Below are 24,824 nucleotides of genomic sequence, written 5' to 3'. Positions count from 1 at the left end.
ACCACTGAATATTCCAGCGAAATGAGACAAGCAAATTTATTGTCAAGTGGAGTGACTGGGCTGTGTCGTCAGCATCACGCTATGTTCCAGGAAAATAGGTTGAATGCCAAGACATAATTTCTCCAAATTCAGTGGGATGTCAAAGAACCAGGATGCAATGTTTTGCAGAGGGGAAATCTAACTGGAAAAAACAAAGGCACTAAGCCAAAAGCCACTCCCCATAGCACTAGCAAAAAAACTCTATCGAAAATATTAAAGCGAAAGATCAGTTATGGAAATGTCGAGAGGGACTAAGGATATTTTCAGGAGTGCTTCAGAATTAGTTTCAGTTTCTCTTCTTCCTATTTCTACTAGAATTTGTCTCTAAAGCCAATAATTAAACACCTGTAAGAATAATACGGTACTAAGCACCTGATTTGTTTCATCAAATGTGGAAAAATTCTGTACCCAAAATAATTCAAGGAAGCTGTCACTTTCCTTTGGAGAACAGAGTCGGCTTTCAGATGCCACACCCCTGGCCCTCGTGGTGAGGTCTGGGAATTCTGCAAAAGAATGTAGTTAAGAGTTTGTCATGAAGGCTGGAGACAAAGTCTGAGGCCAGTTTCTGACCGCAATGGCCCAGGGGCCCTTCTGTGTTTCTTAACCACACAGATGCACATTTCATTGGCAAAACCAGACAGGAAAATATGGTTCCATGAAACTAAACCTACAAAAGAGCAGATGCCACACCTTTTCTCACAGAAAGCAGAAAGTTTATTTATGTGGCAAAGGTTGGCAACAAGGCACACTTTATAAAACACCTCTACCTGTCTTAAGAGGTGTATTAGCTATGCATTGTTTATTTTTGGACTAGCAAAGTATTTTCCATGACAAAATGCTCTGAGCCTGTTTACTACATAAAAATACAAGTTAAATACAAATGTAAAAATAAAATCTAACTCTTCGAAGAAAGTATAAACTGGCTCAGGCAAAGATACCTTAAAAGCAGCTCTGAAGTTAAAACCTTGCTGGAGGCCATCCGAAGTCAGCACGAGGGCCTGCTGCCACCAACTCTTGATTCCTGCCCAAGAAGAAGCCTACATTTACACCAAGCTTGGTAAGCCTGCCAGAAGACAACCCAGAACCACCTGTACTGACTGATGCAGAGCTAGGCAGAGAAATGGACACTTAGGAATTGGGTTAGGTCTCTGGAAAGCAGAGATGCGGTCAAGCTGAAGAAGAATGGAGGAGGGAGACAACAAACATTTCTGAGCACCTACTATGTAACAGGCCATGCTAGGTCCTTTACACATATGTGTGCGCCTGGTAAAGCAGAACTTTTTTTTTTTTTTTCTTTTTTACTTTAGTGAGAGAAGGTATCACATTATTTCTGTCTGGGTAATGTCAAAAGGGCTTTCGGTACATCTTCTTTGTTCCTGGAATCAATCAAATGGCCCTTCTTAATTATACAAATTTGAGTTTAATAAGCCACTCAACATCAAGGACAATGTGATAGGAACTTTTGTGATTTGGTTGGTACTTAGCCCTGAGAGCTGGGGAGAAGGGGGCTATGTTTTCATAGTGGATGTTAGGAAACTTCTAAATTGGAAGGTGACCTTGGACACTTACTTTTTGAAATGCAGTGTTATCAGAATCTCTCAAATGAATTAGGATGGTTCCAACTGAGGTCCACTCTTAGGAAAAGATACTAAAGTCCAACTGCCCACCATGAAAGCAAGGGGTGTCTGGACTGGTAACGATTTCCTCTGGATCAAGTCACCCTGGTACAGCTGTCACAGGATGATACAGGACACAATGTTTGAGTATGTAGATATAACCTGAAAAGAAGTAACCTTGAGAGGCCAAGTTCAGCACCACCATGCTGTATGCAAGGATCTGGACTAAAAGGGGCGTGGTGGCAATGGGTAAGAGCCATGAATTGGGTGGAACCAGTGCATTCAAAAGGTCCCAACAAAACAGCAGTAGCTAAAACCAGGGCCTATCAATGAATGCCAGGCTTTTCCCAATTTGTCTCCCAAAGGAGAAGGAGACTCCTTTGAAAGAGTAAGCACCTGGAGTTCTTGTCAATATCTAAAAGGAGATTTTTAAATAGGGGATTCTAAATTTATTGGCATGTAGGGATTCAAGTGACTAGAAATTTTTATTTTTAAATGTTTTTTTTAAATTTTTTTTTTAACGTTTATTTATTTTTGAGACAGAGAGAGACAGAGCATGAACGGGGGAGGGGCAGAGAGAGGGAGACAGAATCGGAAGCAGGCTCCAGGCTCTGGGCCATCAGCCCAGAGCCCGACGCGGAGCTGAAACTCACGGACCATCAGATCGTGACCTGAGCCGAAGTCGGACGCTTAACCGACTGAGCCACCCAGGCACCCCGTGACTAGAAATTTTTAAAAGGCATGACCAAATTTATACCCTAAGCTAGTGAGGTAGTTCATGAAATCCCATTCAATCTTTACATCTGTTCTAAGAGGTAACTACTATATTAAAAAAATAGGGGCGCCTGGGTGGCGCAGTCGGTTAAGCGTCCGACTTCAGCCAGGTCACGATCTCGCGGTCCGTGAGTTCGAGCCCCGCGTCGGGCTCTGGGCTGATGGCTCAGAGCCTGGAGCCTGTTTCCGATTCTGTGTCTCCCTCTCTCTTTGCCCCTCCCCCGTTCATGCTCTGTCTCTCTCTGTCCCAAAAATAAATAAAAACGTTGAAAAAAAATTTAAAAAAAATAAAAAAAATAAAAATAAAATAAAATAAAATAAAAATTAAAAAAAAAAGGGGGGCGCCTGGGTGGCTCAGTCGGTTAAGCGTCCAGTTTCGGCTCAGGTCATGATCTCACAGATGGTGGGTTGGAGCCCCACATCAGGCTCTGTGCTGACAGCTCAGAACTTGGAGCCTGTTTCCGATTCTGTGTCTCCCTCTCTCTCTGCCCCTCCCCTGTTCATGCTCTGTCTCTGTCTCAAGAATAAATAAACATTAAAAAAAAAAATTAAGAGGTAACTACTGTCATTTCCACTTCACAGATAAGAAAACAAAGACGTACTAGGGTCATATAATTTGTCAAAGGTTATTGGACAAGTAAATTGTAACAGTAGAATTTAAATCCTAGTCTAATCCTTAGCTTGTCCTCATTTCCCTGGAACACATTGATGGGAAGCAATGAAAGTAGTTGATAGCATGATCATTCTGAAAAGACTGACAATCAGTTAAACATAGTTCAGGGATAAAACACCACAATTTGGCATAAAGATGGAGAAACAAACCAACTAATCCCTAATCTCTAAATTTGTTTCATATGCTCACAAACTTAACATGCATCTGACTATGTGCAAAATATATGCATCTTAATTTTGAGATCCAGTTGTACAAATCACAGGAAATATTTCATGCATTTCTGTTCTCTGCAAATAGAGTTAGAGGTGAAAGATATTCTTCAGGAAAACCAACTGAAAAGCTCAGCCTTTTCTGTCTGGGAATGTAAAGGCTAAAGGGAAAGTGCCAAAAAGAAAGGTAATTAAATGTGGCTGAGGAACTGTTTACCGAACTCTGAAAATTAGTACAAGGAGAAACTTCTAGATGCTTGAAGGACATAAAAAATCCTATAGGTTCCAGGGTACCTAGTTGGCTCAGTTGGCAGAGCATGTGACTCTTGATCTTGGGGTTGTGAGTTCAAGCCCCGTGTCGGGCAATAGGGCTTTTTCTTTTAAATGTTTATTCTTGAGAGAGAGAGAGACAGACAGACAGAACGTGAATGGGGGAAGGGCAGAGAGAGAGGGAGACACAAAATCTGAAGCAGGCTCCAGGCTCTGAGCTGTCAGCACAGAGCCCCATGCAGGGCTCCAACTCACAAGCTGTGAGATCATAACCTGAGCCAAAGTCAGATGCTTAAACGACTGAGACACCCAGGTGCCCCTAGAGCTTTTATTTTTTTTTAAGGGGGGAAAAAATCCTATAGGTTCCAAGAGTTTAGGTAAATTCATGTGATATATCCAAAACAAAAGGAAATTATGTTTTTGATCTAAATTATTTATTACTAACTTAATCCAAATTAATTATTTAATCCAAAATTAAAAAGAAACTGGCAGCAAAAAAAAAAAAATACACTGTTATATGACACAAGGTAAAAAACCTAATTCTATATATATTTTTTAGAAACCAAACCTCAAAAATAAAAATGCTACCACACTGCAGAAAAAAAACAGGTGGATATTTGAACAGAAAATTCACAAAACAATAGTCAACAACCATAGATATCAATAACACAAATAACTTTTTTAAGTACATTAAAATAAGATACTATGTGTTGCCTATCACTAAGAAAACAATTTTAAGGTGAATGTCCTTGTTGATAAGAGTTGAGTGAAAGTATATTCTCATATACTGCAAGTAGGATTGAAAATTTATATAATCTTTCAGGAAAAAGTCTCGCATTATGTACTAAATAGCCTTTGTCTCTGTAAGTCTAAAAAGCTGTCTTAATAAATAAGCGGTGGTGTGCCTGGGTGGCTCAGTCATTGAGCATCTGACTCTTGATTTCAGCTCAGGTCATGATCCCTGGGGTCATGGGATCAAGCCCTGTGTCAGGTCCTATGCTGAGCATGGAGCCTGCTTGGGATTCTCTCTCTCTCTTGGTCTCTCTCTCTCTCTCTCTCTCTCTCTGCCCCTCTCTCCTCCTCATGCACTCTCTATAAAATAAAAAATAAATAGGGGTGCCTGGGTGGCTCAGTCACTTGAGGATCCTACTCTTGATTTCAGCTCAGGTCATGATTTCATGGTTAATGAGTTCGAGCCCCACATGGGGTTCTGCACTGACTGCATGGAGCCTGCTTGGTATTCTTTCTCTCCCTCTCTCTCTGCCCTTCCCCCACACTCTCAATAAATAAATTAATTGATTAAATAATTAATTAATAAAAAATAAGGAGACCTGGGTGGCTCAGTTGATTGGGCATCTAACTCTTGGTTTCAGCTGCAAGTCATGATCTCACAGTACGTGGGATCCAGCCTTGCTGGCAGCATGGAACCTGCTTGGGATTGTCTCTCTCCCTCTGTCTTTGCCCGTCCCCTGCTCACACACTCTCTCTCTCTCAAAATAAATAAATAAACATTAAAAAAATAATAAAATAATAAATAAAGTGCTTATCTTAAAAGATAAAAAAAATAGGCTGCAATACTGGCAAAAAATTTATTAATTACTTGGCGGCAGATGTTTCTATTTATAATAGAATTGTTATTTATAAACACATTCTTATTTATAATACCATTATTGGGGCGCCTGGGTGGCGCAGTCGGTTAAGCGTCCGACTTCAGCCAGGTCACGATCTCGCGGTCCGTGAGTTCGAGCCCCGCGTCAGGCTCTGGGCTGATGGCTCAGAGCCTGGAGCCTGTTTCCCATTCTGTGTCTCCCTCTCTCTCTGCCCCTTCCCCGTTCATGCTCTGTCTCTCTCTGTCCCAAAAATAAAATAAACGTTGAAAAAAAAATTTTATAATACCATTATTATTTATAAAAGCAGAAAACTGGAGATTTAAATTCCCAAAGTGAGACTAATTTAAGTAAATTATTATACAATGATATATTATGCAATTACTTAAAGTGTAAACATTTTGACAATGAGAAATATTTATGTTAGAAGGTTAGGCAAAAAAAACAAAATAAAATAAAAATAGGTATAGATATAATGCTCCCAGCCATGTTAAAATAATAAACACATAAAGAGACCAAATTTGACTCCAAAATTTTCAGTGATTGCTTCTGTATGTAGGATTATGGATGACTTTTTTCTTCTTTATATTTTTTGTATCATGTAATATATTTGAAATGGCTGTATTGTTTTATAACCAAGAAAAAAGGAGCTGAAGAAAAAGGAACAGAGATGGAGGAAGTTGTGGTTATTTCAAGCAGCTCCTAAAAGTTGATAACAGTCTGATGACTCCAGGAGGAGCCAGACTATTGAGATGATTCAATCATTGTCTTTGTTCTTAGGTTTTTATAAGGGAGGCTTACAAATACCAAAGCTTCCAGGTAAGAGATACCTGCATAAAATGGAATGTAAGGGCGTGAGAAGGATTAATGGGCCAAGTCAGGACACAGACAAATGGACTGACAAAGTGTTTAGCCTGAAACAGCACCTGCTCCACCTTCAGAATAAAATAACCAGAAGGGAAAATGAAGCACCTGGAACCAACTGGAAAGGCCTGTTTACCTGCACAGGTGGTATGCTATTTATAATAGTATTTGTGGTCCTTTTCCCAACACCCTTTTCTGGCCTCAGCTCATCAGATCAAATGTTATTAAGATTATAACCATACATTTTCATAGACTGAAACCCTAGAATTATGAGAAGAAAATCTACAAGTTGTAATAAATAAAATTAATGGGATTTGTCAGCCATTACCACAAATTACTGATACTGATTTTCTATGATAATAACAGTAGAAACAACTACCATTTATTGAGTCTTCCCTATGTACCGGGTCCTGTGATAGATCTCTTATATATAAAGGGTAGTTGAATGTGCCACTCCAAAATATGCCACTTTGGATAAGGATTATTTTAAGCAGAAGGCAACTGAGAAGAAGCAGATACCAGAACAGCTCCCTGCCATCCCTCTATATGCCTAAAAACAGGACAGAAATTTGTAAATGTATCCCCTTCCCCTCTCTACCAGGAAGGACAGAAGTTAACACCAGAGACAACTCTAGACCCTCATCAACCCAGAGAAATCCGCATCAGAAGAATCTACATCACAAACCCTGCTAGAACTAGCTAGCCCTTATCTACTATTAGTTACCCAGTATTTGTCTTCCCACAATTTGCCATCCCTACAGGCTCAAAATCCTTTTTCTTTGTCTTGTCACTTCTCTATTATTCTTTTAAGATGCTATAAAATCCCAAGTTCTAATACCTCTTTCAGATACTCATTTCTGACTGCTCCCATGTGTATTTGCAGTTCACATGTTAATAAACTTGTTTTTCTCTTGTTAATCTGTCTTTTCAATCTGATTTACAGGGCCCCAGCTGGGGAGTCCAACATGAGGAGATAAAAAAAAAAAGTCTTTCCTCCCCTACACATATCTCATTTAATCCTCCCAACAACCCTGTCATTTAGATACTATTATTACCCTCATTTACCTATGAGTGAAAAGAAACTTAGAGGTTAAACAACCTGCATGGGCTAAGCTAATAAATGCTAAGGCAGATCATGAGAGTTGAATCTAGGGTCCATACTATACATGAAAAATAGATGAAATAATTAAAGTTCAGAAGTTCATGAGTTCCACTTGTATAAAATATTATTCTTCCCACTCAAACTATATTGCACATACTGGTCACTATTAGTCATCTTCCTAAACCCTTAACTCACGTGCCTTATCAGATGCTGCAACAGGTGCACAGTAAATATGTGTTAACTGACATTATGAAAGAATAATATCCATGCTGAAAAGGGTAATATCCTAATTTACATGTCTGAATAACTCTTTCATTTTGAAGGAGCTACCCAATTCAAACATTCATGATCCTATATTCAAAGAATATTTCTTAATATTCCCTGTGGGTTATAAGCTACTTTATAGTGCCCCCCCCAAAAAAAACAATGCATAAGCAAAACAGATCCTTGACCACATAAACCAGCCACTGCCAGAAAAGAAGGGTGGGACCAGGGAAAGTCAGACATTTTTCAGTAATGATGAAAATGGCCATTTATCCCTTCTTAATATACTCTCAACAGAGGTTAAACCCTAAAGCCACGGCTTGAAAGGCTCAGAAGTGTTTTTTCTCCACCCTCCATCGCTAAGCCAGAGGACATGCACCTAGTACTCTAGCCAAAATTAATCAAAATAAAGGGTGCTGTGGAGCTCAAGCATTTCATAGGAAAACCAGGGATTAACTGCAAGCATCTGGTCCAAACTTCCAGCTTTTTGATCTGACATTTTCTAGCTACTATGCCTGGAACATTTTAAGTGCTCAATAAATATTAGCTAGTGTGTTGGTTATTATTATTAATAACATCTGTTGCATCTAACCCAGAAAAATAACAATGTCAGTATCAAAAAATAAATTCTCCTTTCCTCCTGCTTCCAATTTTCTGATTTAGTTTTCAAAATCTTTTGTTATTACAGCTTAGAAATTTCTTTCAAATACTAAAAAAGCCATGAAGGGAAAAGAAAAAGAATTTTATATATATTATATAATTTTTAATCAATGTATATTAATATATTTTATAATTTATATATATATATACACATTTGTCATGTGATTTCATGATAAAGAAGATCATTATTAGGAAATAACCCTCCTTTTATCTCAAAAGAAATTATGTCAGCTTTTTCTACTATTCACATAAAGCAATTTTTTTTAACATTTATTTTTGAGAGACAGAGAGAGACAGAGCATGAGCAGGGGAGTGCAGAGAAAGACGGAGACACAGAATCCGAAGCAGGCTCCAGGCTCTGAGCTGTCAGCACAGAGCCCGACGTGGGGCTCGAACTCACAAACCACGAGATCATGACCTGAGCCAAAGTTGGATGCTTTACCTACTGAGCCAACTAGGGGCTCCTAAAGCAATTTCGATATTGTTAAACTGCAATGCTAGAATTCTGACATTCATTCTCCTGGGAATATTTGTGTTTTGATACAACAGAGCTCCCGGGGAAGGAGGTGGTGCACCCAGTAAATGTCTGTATATTAGGTTCCAGTTATACTTACCTTACCTGTCCTACATATGTGGTGAAAGCAGGAGGCTAAATTCCTCAGTAAATAGTCACATGGTGAGCAATCTCTAAAACAATGAGAGAGGAAGTCTGCTTCTGGAACTTGAAAGGCGTTGCTTTGACAGAGAGTTAATTTGATGCAAGAAAAAAACCCGACACCTGCAATTGATGTCCCTGAAAAAGATTACACCTACATTCCAATGCTGTGAAGGTTGCAAAGTGCAAAACAAGTCCTTAGAGTGGAGGTGGAGGATTTGAAGAGGAGAGGGATTGAAACTGAAAGGAGACATGAATGGAAGGTAGAAATTTTCAAAATAGAGCCTGAGACTCCTGGTACATTGGCAACTTTTTCTACCCTAGGGATCAATTAAGACTGATACATTATACCCATAAGTGCAATTAAAGTGCACCAAGATCACTAGGTTCTTCTTATAGGTTATATCAGTTCTGAGGTACAGTGAAAACCTCTGTAAACTTCCCTATCAATGCCTCTATTGTCTTGTTCCTTCCCCTTTTTTTCCTCAATGAAGCAAAAGAAAATTGTAATTGAATTTCATCTTAAGGTCCATAATGGCAGGCTGATGGCTCAGTGAAGTCTGAATAGTTTCATCAACCCCTCTGCCATCTTCCCCAAATACCAAAGGAGGAATCTCATGTCTTGGCCCAAAACCATCTGCAAGACTAAAGGACCAAACCTTTTCATTATATATATTACCCTGTTTTCTCTCTATCACACTATACCGACTGTGTTAGGGTTAATGGTGTATTATTTGGCCACTGGTTGCAAGATCCAGACTAAAGACAACTGAAACCCTGGACTTGGAGCTATGGCAGTAAGTGGATATGATTTTGAGAAATTAGTGAGTTTTATAATATGGAAAAAAGAGTGTGAGTGAATGTAAATAACCACAGGACTGGAGACATCTGTTGATTGCTGCCCTGTGTTCATTCACCTCCTGTCATGGTCTGCATTTCTTTTGGGGAAATACCCCACCTCAGGATTCTCAGCCATGCAGTTGGACCCAACCTTCTGTTTTACCAATGTGTCCTGAATAACTTAAACCAGTCAGCTAAATCAGGGTCTCTCAGCCTTGACACTCTTGACATTTGGGGCTGGAAATCTCTTTGTCGTGAGGGATGTCCTGTATATTGCAGGCTATTTAGCAGCATCCCTGGACTTTACCCATTAGATGCCTTCGTGATACCCTACAGTTAAGATAGCCAGAAATGTTTACAGACATCGCCAAATGCCCTGAGGGGCAGGAGAGGCAAAAATCACTCTTCATAGAGATCCTCTGAGCTAACCTCATCCTCATTCCAAATTTTAGCAAAGGACCTACTTGTCTCATACGAGCCATATTCTCCAATATTTGCTTTTTCGATAGGCCACACAGGCAGCCAGGCCAAAGGTGAACCAAGCATAGTCTTCTGGAAAAATTTAGATTTTGAATTCACATGAATCTAGAATTCCATCTCAGTTTCACCTCTTTTAAAGCTATGTCACCTTGGGGAAGTTACTAATCCTTCACCTAGCCCCCTAATTCCTTCAACACTAAAATAGAGATCTGAAAATGGGCTGAGTTAAACATGTACTTGCCTTACAACGATGCAACCAACTGTTCCTCTCCTTGATTTATTACTTCAAAATAAATGAAAGGACATGCCCATACAATGCTCACAACAGCTTTATTTGTAAGCACTCAGAACTAGAAACTTATCACGGCACCTGGGTGGCTCAGTAGGTTAAGCGTCTGACCTCAGCTCAGATCATGATCTCCCAGTTCGTCAGTTCGAGCCCCACGTCAGGCTCTGTGCTGACAGCTCAGAGGCTGGAGCCTGCTTCGGATTCTGTGTCTTTCTCTCCCTCTCCCCTGCTCATGCTCTGTCTCTCTGTCTCTCTCTCTCTCTCTCTGTCTCTCAAAAATAAATAAACAGGAAAAAAAAAAGAACTAGAAACGTATCAAGTTTATGGATAAAATGTAGGATATCTGTGCAACAGAATGCTACTCAGCAATAAAAAGGAACACATACACAGCAACATGCATGAATCTCAAATAATTATGCTGAGCAAAAGAAGCCAGACCAGAAAAAAGTATATATTGTATGACTCCATTTATATAAAACTCTCGGGGCGCCTGGGTGGCGCAGTCGGTTAAGCGTCCGACTTCAGCCAGGTCACGATCTCGCGGTCCGTGAGTTCGAGCCCCGTGTCAGGCTCTGGGCTGATGGCTCGGACCCTGGAGCCTGTTTCCGATTCTGTGTCTCCCTCTCTCTCTGCCCCTCCCCTGTTCATGCTCTGTCTCTCTCTGTCCCAAAAATAAATAAAAACGCAGAAAAAAAAAAACCTCTCAAAAACACAAATTAATCAGGGCACGGGGGTGGCTCAGTTGGTTAAGCATCCAACTTTGGCTCAGGTCATGATCTCATGGTTCATGAGTTTGAGGCCCACTTTAGGCTCTCTGCTGTCAGTGCGGAGCCTGCTTCAGATCCTCTGTTCCCCTCTTTCTCTGCCCTTCCCCTGCTCAGGTGTGTGTGCACTCTTGTGCACTCTCTCTCTTAAAAATAAACAAACATTAAAAAAAACAAACAAAACACAAATTAACCTATAGTGCCAGAAAGCAGCTAGATCAGTCACTGCATGGGGGAATGGAGGGTGGAGCAGTGCTGAGGTTGAGAGAAGACCAATGAATAGGGATGGAATACATGGGCACAAGAAAACTCTTGAGGGGATGAAAATGTTCTTTATCTCGATTGTGATGATCATCCCACAGGTGTCAAAACCCATCACACTTACTTCAAATACATGCAGTTTATGATGTAGTAAATTATACCCAATATACCCAAAAAAATGTGTGTCAAAGCATATATAGGAAGGGGTGCCTGGCTGGCTCAGTCAGAAGAGCATGCCACTCTTAATCTTTAGATCGTGAGTTCAAGCCCCACGTTGAGTGTAGGGATTATTTAAATTAATTATTTAATAATCATATTTATTATATATTATTTATACATAATATATATTATTATAATTATATTATATGGAGAAAAAAGCAAAAATCAAACCCTCTGACCACTTTCTTCAAAAGTGACAACTTTTCAACAATTTTTAAGGTAATACACTCATTCATTAAACAAATACTGATAGAGTGGCTACTATGGATAGGTACCATTACAGACAATAGAGACACCACAGAGAAATATCACAGACAAACAAGTGAGCAAATAAATAATTGCAGATAATGATAGGAGTGCTGTAAAGGAATTAAAACAGGGTGCTGTCACAGAAAGTGACTGAGTAAAAGGAAACGCCAATTTATTGGGGGGGGGGGGGAGGTCACAGGGAACCTCCCTTAGGAGATGTCATTTGAGTGGAGCCCTAAAGAGATAGGAGATATCTCTGTGACAATCCAAGGGAAGACAATCTTAGGGAAAATAAACAGCAAATGCAAATGTTCCAAGACAGAAATAGTTTTGATATGTCAGAGAACAGGAGGTTAATATGTTTGCACCCAGTAGGACTGAAAGATGAGTGGAAGGAATGCAGTCCAAAAGGAAAGCAAGTGTCAAATAACATAGGGCCTTGTAAGCCATGGGAAAGGGTGTTACTCAGGGGAGTGAGGTGATCTTTTTGGCAATGACATAAATGCATCTTTTTTTGTTTATTTTTTTTTTAAGTAATCTCTACACCCAAGGTGGGGCTCAAAGTCATGACCCTGAGATCAAGAATGCATGCTGTTTAGACTAAGTCAGTCAGGGGTCCCTGCATGAATGCCATTTTTAAAAGATCACTATGACTGCTAAGGGTAGACTACAGAAAGGCAAAAAATGGAAGAAAGGATGTCAGTTACAAGACTTTCTCTGCATTCCAAACAAGAAATGGTGGAGGCCTGGACAAGGGTGAGAGTGGTGGAGAAAGAGTTGACATATTTGGGATATTTTCCAAAGGTAGACCCAACAACAGTTGCTGGGATAGATTGGACTGAGAGAGAAGAGGAGATGGGGGACACAGGAATCACAGATGGCCCATAGATTTTTGGCCTGCATTCATTTACTAGAATGAAAAAAAATATAACTATTCTTAAGACCATGATGAAAAGAGCCTAGAGAACCCAAGTGACACAAGACCCCAACGATTTGTCTGAGATGACACAGCGATTAAGTGGTAGAACTGGCATTCGATCCCAGGTGGCCCATGCCCTACACCTAATATTCTAAATCTATCTGTTCTACATTGGGTGTAAATAGTACTTAAGACAGTGAACAAAGAGAGAGTTCCTTTTTCCCCCTGCATGCTTGCTGCCCTGTCAACCGTTGGCATAAGTTCTGCCTCATCAAGACCCTGGGCCAGTTCTGTCCCCAAACTTACCCCTCTGATGTTACAGCTCTGCTCTGTTCTCTCATTGCCCTTTCTTCCTTGTTGTGAGGACTACAGGATATAAATAGAGTACCTAAAAGAGTTTCTACATCTAAGTTTTCACCACATAGGCTTTTTTTGTTTTCTCTTTTCCCTTCTCTCTCCCTCCTCTGACCCTTGATGAAATTTTTTCATTGAGGAAATTTTTGTCAACTGAAAACAATGAAGATTCTCACCAAAAATTTCAATCACTTACTATTAAATTTCTACACCAGAATAATTTTCGCTACAAATAAAATACAGCATGCAATTCACCCAGGGTTTCAGTATCTAAGCCATTTTTTCCTAAAGGTCTGCCTCTTCTACACTGCCAACCAAAGTTTCAGAATGTTGGCTATCACTACTCGTTCATTCTTCTCATTCTGCCTACTCCTCCTGGATGAGCTCAAAGACACCCATTGTTTTCACCTTTCTTCTCTATACTCGCTCCTTCCTGAGCAGCACAACTGTAAAGCCCACTGCTACTGGAGATCTCCACTCTAATGTCTACCAAGAATTTCAAACATCTATGAACCTAAAATTAATGTATCTCACACACACCCAAGACAACTCTTCCTTTCCCAAGCCCACAATCTGGAATTCATTCAAAATTCCTCCCTTTCACTCACCCATATCCCTTTAACTCACCCACATCCCTCTCACTCAACCACATCCAATCAGTGACACTATCTTGTGGTTTCTACTTCTTCCATGACTCCTGAGTCAGACCTGTATTATCCATCCCACCTTTACTTCCTTAAGTTATGCACTGTCACACCTGGATTACCGTGACAGCTTTTAACAGGAAAGAAAGAAATAAAAATTAACACAAAAACAGTGTTGAGGAAACCCACACAATGCAGGGACTATTTCATGTCCTCAGGGAGGTAAGGGAAGATAGGCAATTATAAATAAAACAGGTTACTTTTTAAAAGGAGAGGAGTAAGGCTTCAGAAGGAAAAATATGATAGCAGAAATTAAAAACTTATAATGGGTAGATGATAAAACTGAGAGCTTCCTCCAGAAAAATGGAGCAAAAGACAAAAGGATGGAAAGCAGAAGGGAAAAGATAAAAAATACAGCCAGTACAGAAGATGTAGAATATGAATAATAGTACTTCTAGAAAATATAGAGAAAAGGAAAAGGTGCGAATATCTACAAGAGAATTTAATACAATCCCCCAGAACTGAGGGATATGAATTTCCAGATTGCAAGGGCTTTTGTAGTACCAAGCACCATGGGTAATGGTAAGAGTAGCTAATGCTATCTGTATTAGTGCTTATTCTCTGCCGGACACTATTCTAGGTGCTTACATATTTAACTCATTTACTTGTCACGACTATCACTATCCACTCATTACAGAAGAAGAAACTAAAGCACAGGGAAGTTCAGTAATGGGTCCAAGATGACACACAGCTTAATAAATGGTAGAACTGGCATTCAATCCCAGGGGGCTCATGATTTACATCCGGTGCTCTAAATCACTGTGCTACATTGGATTATTAGCCTTACACCATGTTTCCTAGCAGAACAATGGGATCTAGGGGAAGATGCCATAGCTTCCAGAGAGAAAAAAGTTCTCAAGGAAAGCATTCAAAGTAAAAATGGCTTTGGAATGCTCACTAACAATACTAAAAACTAAAAAGAAACACACAAATCCTTCGAATTTTAAAGGAACATTATTTACAACCTATGGAGGATATGCTCCAATGTAATAAAAAAATAAACCAAGGAAGAGGATAATCAGGAGGCCCTACACCAGAAGAAACAGGAGGCCCTACACCAAAGAGTGTGAAGTGAATCCCCTAATGATCATGTAGAAATCATAGAAGAGCTACTTATGAGTGCGGAAATAAGCAGTTCAGGTTAGGGCAGGACAAGATTTCTCAGAAGACTTTGCAGGAAGATGAAATGAGAGAATATGTAGGAATGTTTTCAGAAGACTGACAACTGGCAAAGAGTGTGGGGTTGATTTAGTGATAAATACATTGCAAACTAAGCAAATATTAACTCTACTAAATACTGGTGCACATGCATACACACACACACACACACACACACACACACACACACATAATGGCAGGAAAGGAAAAGCAATTATAGTCTACTACATGGCTAGGCTGTGAAGTATTTACACATCATAATGTTAACATAATAATGTCATAATAATGTTAACATTTAATACTGATCTAACCAAAATTATAAATATAATCTATATTTACAGGTAGATAGAAATGGCATATGTATGTGTATTGAGGATGGAGGAAAGAAAAGAAAAAAAAAATTCTATCTTCTTTACTGGGAAGTCAATACCTAAAAAGGAAAATCCAAGAAGTAGCAAAATCAAAGTATTATTTAGAGACATAAAGGTAAATAATGAAACAGGTAAAAGAGATTAAATTAGTTGCCTCCATTGAAGTGGAAATGAGTGGTGAGGATCCACAGAGCTATGGTTTTTAAAAACAAATCTTTATTTTACCTTTTAAAATACATTCATAATGGATTAATATCTTTAAGTTTTTATTTTATTTTATTTTATTTTTAAAAAAAAAATTTTTTTTTCAACGTTTATTTATTTTTGGGACAGAGTGAGACAGAGCATGAACGGGGGAGGGGCAGAGAGAGAGGGAGACACAGAATTGGAAACAGGGTCCAGGCTCCGAGCCATCAGCCCAGAGCCTGACGCGGGGCTCGAACTCACGGACCGCGAGATCGTGACCTGGCTGAAGTCGGACGCTTAACCGTCTGCGCCACCCAGGCGCCCCTAAGTTTTTATTTTAATTACAGTTAGTTAACATACAGTGTTATATTAATTTCAGATATACAATATAGTGATTCAACAATTGCATACAATACCCGGTGCTCATCACAAGTGTACTCCTTAATCTCCATCACCTATTTCACCCATCTCCTTACCCCCTCCCCTCTGGTAACCATCAGTTTGTTCTCCATATTTAAGAAACTGTTTCTAGATTTGTCTCTTTTTTCTCCCTTTGATCATTTGCTTTATTTCTTAAATTCCAAATATGAGTAAAATCATGGTATTTTCTTTCTCTGACTTATTTCGCTTAGCATTATACTCTCTAGCTCCATCAATGTCATTGCAAATGGCAGGACTTCATTCTTTTTCATGGCTCTGAATAATATTCCATTATATATATACACCACATCTTCTTTATCCATTCATTACTCAATGGACATGGGCTACTTCCATAACTTGGCTATTGTAAATAATGCTGCTATAAACATAGGGATACGTATACATAATTGATAGTTTGTTTTTTTTTTTTAAGAGAAACAGACTTAGTTCCATTGAAATTAAGACGTTTTCTCAGGGTACCTGGGTGGTTCAGTCAGTTAAGTGTCCAACTTTGGCTCAGGTCATGATCTCATAGTTCATGGGTTTAAGCCCCACATGCAGGTCTGTGCCATTGGCATGGAGTCTGCTTGGGATTCTCTCTCTCCCTTTCTCTCTGTCCCTCCCCCACTCACTCTCTATCAAAATAAATAAACTTCTACAAAAAAAAAAAAAAGGTTTCTCAAGGATACCTGATGAATCAGGGAAAGAAAGGGAGGGGACTAGAACCCAGATCTATTAACTAAAACCTACAGTTTTCTTTCTACTACTTACTACTACTTAACTTTCTACTCCTATCTACATAAATATGACTTTTAAGAAATTAAAACTTACTAATAGCAACAATGTTAGATACAGTGTGCAGTAGAATTGTGGGCTATAGATTGAAAAATATTTCTAGTTTTCAAAGAAACTATTTGAGGTGTTATCTCCAGTCTAGATGAATTAGTAAGAGTGACCCTAAAAGGGAAAGTACACAAACTACTCCACGGGATGTGAACTACAAAAATAAACATGCAATTAATCCCATTACTGTCCAAAACATAGGTTGATACAGCTGGATGTGATTAATTTTTTAAAGAAAACAATGAATTGATTTTGATTTCTTTTTTTTTTTTTTTTAATTTTTTTTTTCAACGTTTATTTATTTTTGGGACAGAGAGAGACAGAGCATGAACGGGGCAGGGGCAGAGAGAGAGGGAGACACAGAATCGGAAACAGGCTCCAGGCTCTGAGCCATCAGCCCAGAGCCTGACGCGGGGCTCGAACTCACGGACCGCGAGATCGTGACCTGGCTGAAGTCGGACGCTTAACCAACTGCGCCACCCAGGCGCCCCTGATTTTGATTTCTAAAGAAATAGAAATACACTGACTTTTTGCCTAAGACTGGTCTTTGGCTGAGAAATTATAAAGTGGTATTTTCCACATTTTAAGCAGTCAGCAACTCAGCTGCCATATTTATGATAATAACATTGGTGGAAGGGGGAAAAAAACTAGTCAAATGGAAGAAAGAAGCGGAGAGAACAGATGTGGGAAAAAGGGGAGATACGTGGTACAACTGGGTAACATAGTGAAAATCCCACACACTCAGCCAAGAAACTTTGGGAGTGGCTCTGGTTGGCAGCTAAGCATCTTACATGAAGCACATCTGAATTTTGTTAAGCAAATCTAACCAGGAATGTGGCAGTTCCACCTCCTCAAGACTACATTCAGACAGCTTTTTCCAGGCCTGAGGATCACTAAATCAAATGGGTCACTGACACACTTCTAAAAACAAATGACCTTCATGTGAGCCACCATATCATAGGTAGAAGAAAGTATCTGAAGATAATTCAGACAACAGCTTCTAAATATTGTCAAACAGCAACCACCAGATATAATTCCCTAGTTAAGAAGTCAAACTGTGGGCCCACAGGGGTATATTACGGCCCCCTAAGTATGCTTTGATTCATCTAACAAACACTAAATTGTGCTTAAATATAACTTTGATATCCAAGTGTGCCTTAATGGATTCAAATTCTAGGAAAATTGGTTCACACAAGTCCAATATTTTCCAGCTAATCAGTTCCCCATTCTCTAGCCCTTCTGCAAATAAGAGTTTTCCACATAATAAGGTCTTTGCGTTTTCATATCATTTTCACGTGTATGTGTGTTCCATATGTTCCAGGGCATCCCAGAAAGATAATATGAAATTAAGCAGAAAGAAAAAGATTATTTTTTAGGAGAACAAAAGCAAAACATAAGCTCTACTTGCTGCTTTAAAGTACTACGTAAGAGTAGTAAATGATGTTTCACTGAACATTGGAAACTGAAGAGTTACTAAAATGAAATCTAAAATTTTTCTCAGGGCTCCTGGGTGTCTCAGTCAGTTAAGCATCTAGCTCTTGATTTTGGCTCAGGTCTTTATTTCATAGTCATGATAGCCCCATTATTAAGATTCTCTCTACCTCAATTTTTCTTAACCAAAAAAATTTTTAGTCTATCATTTTTAAAAGAATTTTTCTTGGAACACCTGGGTGGCTCAGTGAGTTAAGCATCTGACTCTTGATTTTGGCTCAGGTCATGATCTCACAGTTCATGAAATCAAACCCCACCTCAGGCTCTGCACTGGTAGTCGGAGTCTGCTTGGGGTTCTCTGCCTCCCTCTCTCTCTCTGCCCCTCCCTGTTCTCTCTCTATCTCAAAATAAATTTTAAAGAAATAATTTTTCTTGGGGCGCCTGGCTGGCTCAGTTGGTGGAGCATCTGACTCTTGATCTCAGGGTTGTGAGTTCGAGCCCCATGTTGGATGTAGAGATTACTTAAAAACAAAATCTTTAAAAAGAAAAAAAGAATTTTTCTCTCTCCTTTTTTGGTATCTCAAAGATGCAAATTCAAAATAATGTCTCTGACAAGGAGTTTCCTCTTTCCATAGTGCAATTTTACAAAAATCCAAATGAACAGCATAAATGACTCCATCCCAACTACTTTCATCTACTTACAGTGTAGTTGCTTGTGACACAAAGGAACAAGTACGTGGTAGGGACACAGAAGATCTGTCAGAGCTGTCCATCAACCCACAGGAGCTGGTTCATCCACCAGTGGGTACTCATGTCTGCACCAAACTTCACACTGTGAAAGGCTGGAGACCTTCATTGCCTTTGGATGTGGAAAGCTCAGAGTACAGATTCAATTATGAGATGATGGTCACTTAGGTGGAAGGGGTCTTCTCAAACCAACTTGCCTTTCCCTTAGAGAAAACTGAACCTCCTCAGCTAGGATTTTCTGACATTTCAGGTTTTTCAAGCGCTTCATCTCATACTCCCTTTCAAGTTTGATGGCTGGAAAATAAAATACATGAAGCAATCCAACTGATATTTTTCACCAGTCATAATATGGTTAAAACTGAATAATTTCATCACACAGCAAACCACACATTCTTAAATACTAAACAAGAAGGGCTTCATAGATGAGGGGTATGGGTCTGAATAAGCATATTTAAACATTTATCTGACAGTAAACAAAATGACATAGATAAAATTTGCTATTTATTAAAGTAGTTCTTACAGAACTTACATTCTGCAGAAGGGAGCAGAGCACTCTTAGTGGTTTTATTTTTTTGGAGGTAAAAAGGACTACCAAATGTAATTTCTTCCAAGAAAGGCAATTTAATGTTGGCTAGGTTCATGTGCCAGGTCTTTGTAAGCAGTGCAAGATCCCAAGGTTCCTGTCTGGGGCAAAAATTCATTAATTCATTCAATAAATATGTATTGAGCATCTAATGTGGAATATACAGAAGATATCTTAATTCTCAATTCCATTTTCCACTAGACATTTTGGTTTAAGATGGGAATTCAGGATTTTCCAGAGTTGTAAATCTAGCCAGGAGAAGGAGCCTTATATTAATGTATAGTATGTAATGTATATATACTAATGTAGAGATATATTGCAAAATTACCATAAATTATAATGACAGGAACTTTTGTTAAAAACAGCCTCCCTGCAGTCAAGCCAATCTTTCTATGTCTTTTAAGAGGATGTGGTTAAGAACTGTAAGCTCTAAGTCTTTTATGGCTGATCACAAATATGGTCACATTAGGGAAAGAAAAAAAGAGAATAATCATTCATTGAGCAGGTACTTGGCATACACTAAGGCTTCGAATGTGTGATCTTATTTTAATCTTTACAACCCCCCTGTGGATAGACAAGGAAACAGACTCAGAAGTTAATTAAGAACCAGAGCTGGTACTTAGCCCAGCTGGAGTTATTCAGAAGCACTAGTAGCAAGAGAATCCTCGGAAAACTGGAGGAGATGAAATTCCAAACTGTAATATTTAAAAATAATCACCATGAACTTCAAATGAATTGTTTTATATATTCTAATTTGGAAATGCTAAATGACAACTACATGTTTCTCATCTCACTGAGTCAATATGAGTTTCCTATGTCCTAGGAAAGGTGAAAGACCTGCTTTGGTACAAGTAGAGGAAGTAAGGGTGTAATGCACAAGTGTCTAGTTGTTTTCCTCCTCCAGCTTCCTTGCTACTTTATCATCTAACTTTAAGGAGCAACTTGAAGTCTACAATTATTATAAATGCATTTGAATAAGGGCACAAAGATGTATTTATAAGAATGTTCACTGAAGCACTGTTTGTCAAAAACAAAACAAACAAACTCACAAAATAGCCTTAATGTCGATCAAGAAGAGCCTGGTTAAACAAACTGTGGTACACATGTTGATGAAAGAATGAGGTTTATCCTTATATGTCGACTTGGAAACATGAGCAATAACACAGCTAATTTTATCTAGCACTTACTATCTGCTGGGCACTGCACTGTTTCAATCAGTTTACGCATATGAACACATTTAATTGACACAGTAACTCTATGGAGTAGGCAGGTACTATTATTAAACTCATTTTGCAGATAAGGAAAAAAGAATAGAACAACTTGTTCAAGGTCACAGGGCTGTTGGCCGTGGGTTTGGGATTTGAACCCAGAAAGTCAGACTCTAGAAACTGTGTTCATAACCATTAGGCTACACAAGATATAGTGGGGGCCAGGGCAAAGTTCAACATAATCACACATGTAAAAACACATACGTGTGTATGTGTATATATGTGTGTATCTTGTATAGCAGACGGAAATTCTAGAAAAATATAAAACATTTTACCTCTGAGTAGGACCGAGATAGCCTTTTTATTTTCTTTTCAAATGTTTCTATACTGTTTGAAATTTTTGTGTGTATTTTCTACAACTCTCTAAAAATATTTAACCAAAAAATCAGTGAGGAGTTGTCTTAGCAAATTAATTCCAAAGAGTGTCGTTGCCATTCTTTTCCTCTTAATTTAGCTGTTCTTATAAATAATATGGTATCAAACACTTTCTTGTAAGTATGATAGAGAAGGCACTGGTGCTGCAGAGACTATTCATGATATAAAATTCTACATAATCAAAACTGCAGAATAAATGCTTTAAGTTATTCTCCAGACATAGGATTATCTTTATTACAAAAATTACATTTATAATAATGTTGACTACCATGGTACTTGCCAATAGTTCAATGTCTAAACACATACGGAAATGACAAAACTAAATAAAATGCAATGGTGAATTTGCTCTGGTTTTAGAAACCCAAAGGGTGTCTCCACTTACTTCTCAGAATATTGTTTAAAAAGAAAAATTCAACTGACCCATAATGGCAAGTATGTCATAGACTGTGGCAGAGAGGTTAAAAAAACAAGTGCAAAAATTAAAAATAAACAAAAAAACAAGGTCGCAATAGACACCACACAGTGAAACTACCATGTGGTAGTAGCAGTCCATGTTCATTATGGGTTTACTGTATGTCAAGCAATATGCAAGTATGTAACACACATTATTTGTATTCCACATCATACAGACGGGTAGTGATAAGTTCATTTTACACACGTGGAGACCAAGATAGAGAAAAGTAATTTACTCAAGTTGGCATGGGGAGCCAGGGCAGGACCAGGCTTCGAACTCAGGTCTTCTGTTTGTTTGTTTTTTTAATGTTTATTTATTTTGAAAGAGAGAGACACACAGAGGGCGAGCAGGGGAGGGGCAGAAAGAGAGGAAGACACAGAATCCGAAGCAGGCTCCAGGCTCTGAGCTAACAGCACAGAGCTGGATGCAGGGCTCAAACCCACAAACCATTGAGATCATGACCTGAGCTGAAGTCGGACGCTGAACCAACTGAGCCACCCAGTGCCCCATTTTTTTAAATAAACATGTAGATTTATTTTAAATCAGTTCAGTGCATGATACAAATTGGTTTTGCAGTTTAAAAATATGGAAGCTTCACGAATTTACATGTCATTCCTGTGCAGGGGCCATGCTAATCTTCTCTGTTTTGTTCCAATTTTAGTACCTGTGCTGCAGAAGCAAGCACATGGCTCAGATCTTTCTGATTGCAAAACCCATGTTGTCCATACCAAACATCACCTGCAAAAACGTACAGGATGCAAAACTGACTCTTTGTACCAGCCAATCAAGTGCTAAGTTAAGATATACCTGACACCAAGACACTTTCAGGTAGATTTATGCTATCTACAGAGATATTTTAAGGTAGTTGACAGTAGTCGAAAATGTTGCTTTGGAGTACAAAGATGAGCTTCTATCCCTGTCACTTCTTTACTACATGACTGTATGACTTTGATCAAATCACTTCTCCAAACCTGTTTGTGTTGTTTTGTTATAACTGCCAAGTACGATAATTTATAAATTCTTAATAAACGCATTTACCTTTAAAAAAAAATCACTATTCAGATCACTGAAAATACCTCACATGGTCCAGTAGCTCATCAGGGTTTCCGGTACTCTTATTTTTCCAAGGACACTCCCCATCCCCAGTCAAGGCTCACAGTGATGAAAATACTTACACTTTAAAACAACCGCCCCGCAATATGGTTTTCACTGTGTTCTTTCTTGGCAAGCCATAAGCCATGGTGAATTATCACAGTCCAATTTCCTCACATAGATGCCTGATGTTATGACTGCAGTGTGTTCACTCTGCCTGAAATGATTGCAATACACAGAATTAGTGGCTTTCACTTTAATATTTTTTAATACCCAAATAATAAAAAGATTTAGAAAAAGCATTTCTGGATGTCAGGAAGTTCCTAATAAATGTTCCTTGAAGCTTAACTCCTAATGTACAACTGTGTTCTCTTTTATTTGTCGTGAACTCATTTTATCATTTCTGGCCACGTATGGAGAAAATGCAAAGTTAACATCGGTATTCCGTCACTGCCCAAGCCTGCAAAACTGGCTCAAACACCTCATCACCCAAACGTGTCTGACTTTGGCAATATTGAAAGACAAATGGCTCTGCGGGTACACGAACTTCCCGTTCCCCGCCCAAGCCCCCTTCCCAGGTTTTCCCTTTTTCAAAAGCCTGAGCTAACCAACGACCCCCTGTAAGTGCCCCTCCCACTGCGTCCCGCCAGGGTGCGCAGTTCCGCGCAGGAACCAGCTCTCGGGAGCGGGTGGAGCCTCGGCGGTCCGCGGAGCCCGGGGCAGAGGGACGGACAGGCGCACGGGCTGGGAGGCCGGGCCCTCCCGCCGCCTCTTCCCACGTCGGCGCCCAGCTCTCCTCCCACCCTCACACAATGCGCGGCGGGCGCACCGGGTCGGCCGGGGCCTCGGGGGCCGGAAGGGGTAGTGGTCGCCGGAGCCCGATTACCGGCGCTCGCGGGTCTCGGGGATTGCGTTCCCCCGCGGACGGAGGGCGGAGCGCGCGTCCAACTAGGCGCTCATGGCCGCGCGCACCAGCGGGCCCGCGCTGCGGGCACACGCCTCCTTCCCGCTGGCGCCCGAGCTACGGGCCGCGCCCCAGGCCGGGACGCCTCGCGTCACGCCCGGCCTCAATAAAGGGCTTTGTGGTGACGGCCCCGCCCTCCAGGGGCCTTGGGAACCAGGTCCCTGATGGGGTCCCGCGGGGGCCTTCGGGATAGGCAAGCGAGACAAGCACACACTTGACGGAACAAAACTTAGGAGCCAAGGAGTTGTAAGCGAGGTCTTTCTCTGAAAACGACATTTAAATGTCAGGAGGTTGTGTTGAAGTGACCTGGGAACTTCGTTTTGGGGCCCATCTGGGGGCACAATTTAAAGAAACGTGCTCAGCTTTGACTTGTTCTCTTTGAGCGATGCTCACTGGTGACGCCTGAGGAGCGGAAGCGCAATTGTTACAGTTCGCGCGCCCTAGTGGGTCAAGGCAGCTGTAAACGCTCAAGCCCCAAGCCCAAATGTGGTGTTATGTGTTCGTCGTGGTAAGGGCAAGACAGAATGGAAAAAGTGGGCTGATGGACCAGTTTTTGAAGTCATTACACTGTGGTGATTCAGGAGGAATCTATATTTTAATATGCCAATGGTCATCACTTAAACATCAAATGAAAATGTCTTACCTGTCCATTTTGCAGGAGGGTCTTGGAGTCAGAACTGGTTTGGAATTCTAGTTCTGCCAGTTGACAACTTTAAGGTCTTGCCTATGTAAATTCTCTAATCCTCAATTTCTCCGTCTATAAAACAAGTATAATACTCTAGGACTTGCAAGGTCATTGTGAGGATTAAAGATCTGTCTGTAAATTCCCTGCCACATGGTAAGTGCCTAATTGTCTAATTTTGAGCCTAGTAACACTTTATGACATAAGCAAGGGATACTTACTCCAATTGTAGAGAGGAAGAATGAACTAAGAGAGGTGACATAGCTCTCGAGTTACAGGCCCAACAGTACCGGGACAGGCTATCTCTGTTACTAGCTCCTGCCTAATTAGAATAGTGGTAGGCTTGAACCAGCTTTTTGCCTTCTTGAAACTGGAAAGTGAGGACTCCTTTGCTCTTTAACATTTCTGGGAAAGGAACCCCAATGGGTGAGAGTGAGT

General features: G+C 39.9%; 1 protein-coding gene and 1 non-coding gene across 8 annotated transcripts; both read right to left on the bottom strand.

Moving 5' to 3' along the window:
• Positions 1–3: 3 nt before the first annotated feature.
• CUNH4orf36 (chromosome unknown C4orf36 homolog) lies at positions 4–24,468 on the bottom strand. Of its 7 annotated transcripts, none has more exons than XM_040478959.1 (8): positions 24,348–24,468; positions 22,824–22,957; positions 19,498–19,652; positions 18,924–19,262; positions 1,609–1,817; positions 978–1,060; positions 412–542; positions 4–181 (listed from the first exon to the last, which is right to left on the bottom strand). In XM_040478959.1, exons 2-4 carry the CDS (start codon positions 22,886–22,888, stop codon positions 19,129–19,131), a joined length of 354 nt encoding a protein of 117 aa, XP_040334893.1. In that variant the 5' UTR covers positions 22,889–22,957; positions 24,348–24,468; the 3' UTR covers positions 4–181; positions 412–542; positions 978–1,060; positions 1,609–1,817; positions 18,924–19,128. The 7 variants fall into 7 exon arrangements, with proteins under 7 accessions (XP_040334893.1, XP_040334891.1, XP_040334904.1 ...); XM_040478957.1 differs by lacking the exon at positions 24,348–24,468 and adding an exon at positions 23,570–23,740; XM_040478970.1 differs by lacking the exon at positions 24,348–24,468 and adding an exon at positions 23,570–23,740 and having other exon boundaries at positions 22,824–22,953.
• LOC121040116 (U6 spliceosomal RNA) lies at positions 22,227–22,333 on the bottom strand. Its single transcript, XR_005795120.1, has one exon. It is a non-coding gene; the product is annotated as a U6 spliceosomal RNA (small nuclear RNA).
• Positions 24,469–24,824: the final 356 nt, after the last annotated feature.

The sequence above is a fragment of the Herpailurus yagouaroundi genome, unplaced genomic scaffold (genome assembly GCF_014898765.1).
Source record: "Herpailurus yagouaroundi ecotype Mexico unplaced genomic scaffold, PumYag 28, whole genome shotgun sequence".
Taxonomy (NCBI): domain Eukaryota; kingdom Metazoa; phylum Chordata; class Mammalia; order Carnivora; family Felidae; genus Herpailurus; species Herpailurus yagouaroundi.
This window is presented reverse-complemented; position numbering and strand designations above follow the sequence as displayed.